General features: G+C 43.5%; 1 protein-coding gene across 1 annotated transcript; it reads left to right on the forward strand.

The window, feature by feature from the left end:
- The first annotated feature begins 408 nt into the window (after positions 1 to 408).
- LOC142944957 (protein Tob1-like) lies at positions 409 to 2587 on the forward strand. The gene has a single exon (XM_076086198.1). It carries the CDS (start codon positions 643 to 645, stop codon positions 1672 to 1674), a length of 1032 nt encoding a protein of 343 aa, XP_075942313.1. The 5' UTR covers positions 409 to 642; the 3' UTR covers positions 1675 to 2587.
- The last annotated feature ends 1386 nt before the right edge of the window (positions 2588 to 3973 follow it).

Below are 3973 nucleotides of genomic sequence, written 5' to 3' on the forward strand. Positions count from 1 at the left end.
TATGTAACAGGATCCCCGAGTATTAGTGCGAGGGTTAACGTGCTCAATACCCAGTTTCTGACGTTTACATAAACGGCAAATGCCAGATGAACAAGACCTATAGCTTGATCCGGGATCAGTGGGGCTCTGTGTGTGGAGATTTCTGCACCAGCTGCACATTTTGAGTGTTGCTGTGAAATTCTGCTTTGGAGGACTGTTGTGTGACTGTCAACCTTAGACTTTTGAGCTCACAGCAGTCCAAACAGCAACATGCACTGGTGTTAATGTTTAAAGGACACTCACTCCCCGTATAAAGTCTGCACTAGTTGTGGTCAAAAGGAGCTGAATCGCTCTTGATTCTATTTGTTCTTGGTGGCATTTACATTTACTTGTGACTTTAACATTTTGAAATGAATCATTAAGAATTTTTTTCTCTCTACCAATTGTTGCAGGAAAATATCATACCCTGTGGAGAACATCACTTCACTACAAAACCAGCACTTTTAGTTTGAACCTGTTTTATCCGAATACTGGTTGCTTTCGCCATCCTGCCTGGAGAGCATCTGTGTTGCCAACCACGGATAAACAAAGCAGACCCAGTGGACACGTTCAAGGTCAGACACACCTAATCTTCACGCACCTGGTAAACGTCGGCAGTTAGCTATGCAGCTTGAAATCCAAGTAGCTCTCAACTTCATCATCTCGTACCTGTATAACAAGCTGCCGAGGCGGCGCGTTAACATTTTCGGCGAGGAGCTGGAGAGGCAGCTGAAACAGAAATATGAGGGACACTGGTACCCGGAAAAGCCATACAAGGGCTCAGGATTCAGATGTATCCACGTGGGGGAAAAGGTGGACCCCGTGGTGGAGAAGGCAGCCAAAGAGAGCGGGCTGGACATTGAAGATGTCCGCAACAATCTGCCCCAGGACCTCAGCGTGTGGATTGACCCCTACGAGGTGTCCTATCAGATCGGGGAGAAGGGCCCCGTCAAAGTCTTGTATGTCGATGACAGCAATGAAAGCGGAGCTAGTAGTGGGGGGCTTGATCTGGACAAGGAGATCAAGAACAGTTTCAATCCCGATGCACAGGTCTTCATGCCCATCAATGAGCCTGTGAACGCAGCCTCGCCGGGCTCCACCTCCCCCTCTCCTCCATTCGGCCACTCGGCAGCAGTCAGCCCCACCTTCATGCCCCGCTCCGCGCAGCCTTTAACCTTCACAACAGCCACCTTCGCCGCCACCAAGTTCGGCTCCACTAAGATGAAGAGCAGCGGCCGCAACAACAACAATGGCAGCAGTAGTGCTGGGAACAAGGTGGCGCGTACCTCTCCCACCAACCTGGGCCTGAATGTGAACAGTCTCCTGAAACAGAAAGCCATCTCCACCTCCATGCACTCTCTTTACAGCTTGGGCCTCGGGGTGCAGCCGCCGCCGCCGCAGCACCAGAAGCCCTCAGCCCTGTCCCCCAATGCCAAGGAGTTTGTGTTCCCCAGCCTTCAGGGCCAGGGCAGCCAGAGTGCTCTCTTCCCTGGAGACAGCTCGCTCAGCCTCAGCCCGCTGCAGTACAACAATGCCTTTGACGTGTTTGCGGCCTACGGTGGCCTTAACGACAAGTCCCTTATGGATGGCTTGAATTTCAGCTTGAACAACATGCAGTATTCTAACCAGCAATTCCAGCCAGTTATGGCCAACTAGTACACGTAAAGGTACTACTTAAGCTACTACTTTACACAGAAACGACCAGAGATAATGTGATCGGGGGGAAAACAAACACAAATGCACATATTGCAAAAAAAAATGTGTAAACAAAAACAGAATGTCATGGATAAAAGGAAAAGGTGACTTGTCAGCTGAACGATCTATGTAACGAGTCTAAGAGCATGAGCCCGAGGGTGAAATACTTTGCCCCCTTGATTTATACCTTTAGTACAAGATGTCCAAGCTTGGTTACCTAAACTTCAACATGCATCATTGTTATTTCTTTTGCCAACCAAGCACAAATTTGTTTTTTATGTGACTGTTTTAAGATATAAAAAAAAGACAAAAAAAAAACCACCACCACAAGTCATGGCCTCTTTCAGTATTTAAACATAACTGGACACCGCCAATTATTTCAAGAAATTGGCACAAATAAGTGGGATTTCCTGGTCTTTTTTCTAATTGTATAATTTAATTTAGTACAGAGTTTGTAAAATATCAGAGTATCTATTGTTTCTACGACATGGTATTGCATTTATATCTTTTTACTACTCCAGTGATCTGTGATGGCTGCAGCAACTTTATGTTTTCTTTTTTTATTGAAATTATAAAATGAATCCATCTTTAAAAAAAACATCGACTCTATTCTAAAGATTGTGTACAGAATATTCCGTAGTGGTGGGATTTAAGAATATTTGCTTTTTTGAAAAACATAAGAGTTGTATTTTCTGTTAAGAGTTTAAAGATTTTTGCTATATTATGGACAAAATGTAATCGTATATTAATTTTGTACCTACATTGTGCAATACTTGATAAAACAAACGGTATAACAAAGTATTTGGAGTCAGTGTCTTACATGTTAAGAGGGACTGATAGTTTATTAAGTTTGTATTAAAAAGCTTGAAAATAATTACACTTGTTCAGTTTCATTTTTTTTTTTTTTTGTGGTTGAGCTGGTCGATACAGGTTTAAAAGGAAGTTATGCAGAGTATTGTAACCTGCTTGGACAGATCCAGTGCTCTGTCCTGAGGACGGAAGAATCAGGTTTGTCCTAAATACGCCCACATCCATTGTAGTTCACCTGTTTGGTACATTGGTATGTCCTCAAAGACTACATGATATAATACAGACCTTAACACATATCCTATCCTCTGCCCGTAACATTGATATATTGGTACACAAGTCCGCAGTAACATTTGTTCACACCATGCAGGCTGTGTTGGCTGACAGTTTCCCTTGAGCCAAGTGTCATTACACATATGGATACTGGGAGTGTGATTGTGTCGAGCCTGATGACCTCCTGAACTAAAGCAGGAACTCGTATGTGTGATAAGGCTGTTGGCTAACAGGCTGCTAAACCACGTAGCCAATTTCAGAGGCTACGTGGCACACGGCAGACGGACGGAAACCTTGTGCTATGGGTAGAAGGATACAGATCTGATACTGCGCCTAGAAGATGCCATCATGTTTCGTGGGACCAAACTAAAATGTTTCCAAGTAACAAACTGCATCATAAGTCCCTCAGTCTGTGTGGGTGACGGGTGAAGCAGATCTCTTCTGGTGAAAATCAAAGCAAAGCATCTGCTGAAGTGCTTTTATGCAAGATATTGAATCCCTACCAAACCCAGGGTGCTATTTCTCTCATCTCCTCGTTGATGGGAGGCCAGAATGAAAACTCCCCCTCCAAAGAGTTAGCTGAGTCACTTATTAACTTTAATAATAAAATACAATATGCAATGCTGGGAAACAGCACTTAACCCTGCATGGGAGAGTGTAGCTGAATGCTAAGGTGGCCAGTTACATTTCACCCAGTGTCCTCAAGGATGTGGTCTGTTAATGGATAACTGCTCTACTTTTTATGCAATGGGATCCAAATAGAGTACTGTAAAAAAAGTTCAACGTCTGGACTGAAATCAAGCCTGAACTGATGAGGTTATCTACTGTGTAATTAAGTTTGTGTTAGATCACCTTTCCAAAAATGGCTCATACAAATGCAAATTCAAAAATATAAACATATAAAGTAACACTTAAGCTTTGGATTTTTTTGCTGCTTATATTATTTGGGAGTCGAGGATCCAAGTCCAATTGTTTAAGCTACGATTTATCTTCAGCGTTTGATTTCAGCAATAACCTCACTCTGCTTCATCGGAGTAAAAACTGTTTTCTTAGTTCCTGTCTCTGTTGAAGTAGAGACATTTGTGGGTACTGCTGTTTCTTTTAGTGACGCGCAGTTGTTGGACTGTATCATGCCAGCGCCGGCTGACTAAAATCACCCTGACCCTGTTGGCATATCACA

Source organism: Anarhichas minor, unplaced genomic scaffold (genome assembly GCF_050575085.1).
Source record: "Anarhichas minor isolate MPS153535 unplaced genomic scaffold, ASM5057508v1 ptg000007l, whole genome shotgun sequence".
In the NCBI taxonomy this organism is placed as follows: domain Eukaryota; kingdom Metazoa; phylum Chordata; class Actinopteri; order Perciformes; family Anarhichadidae; genus Anarhichas; species Anarhichas minor.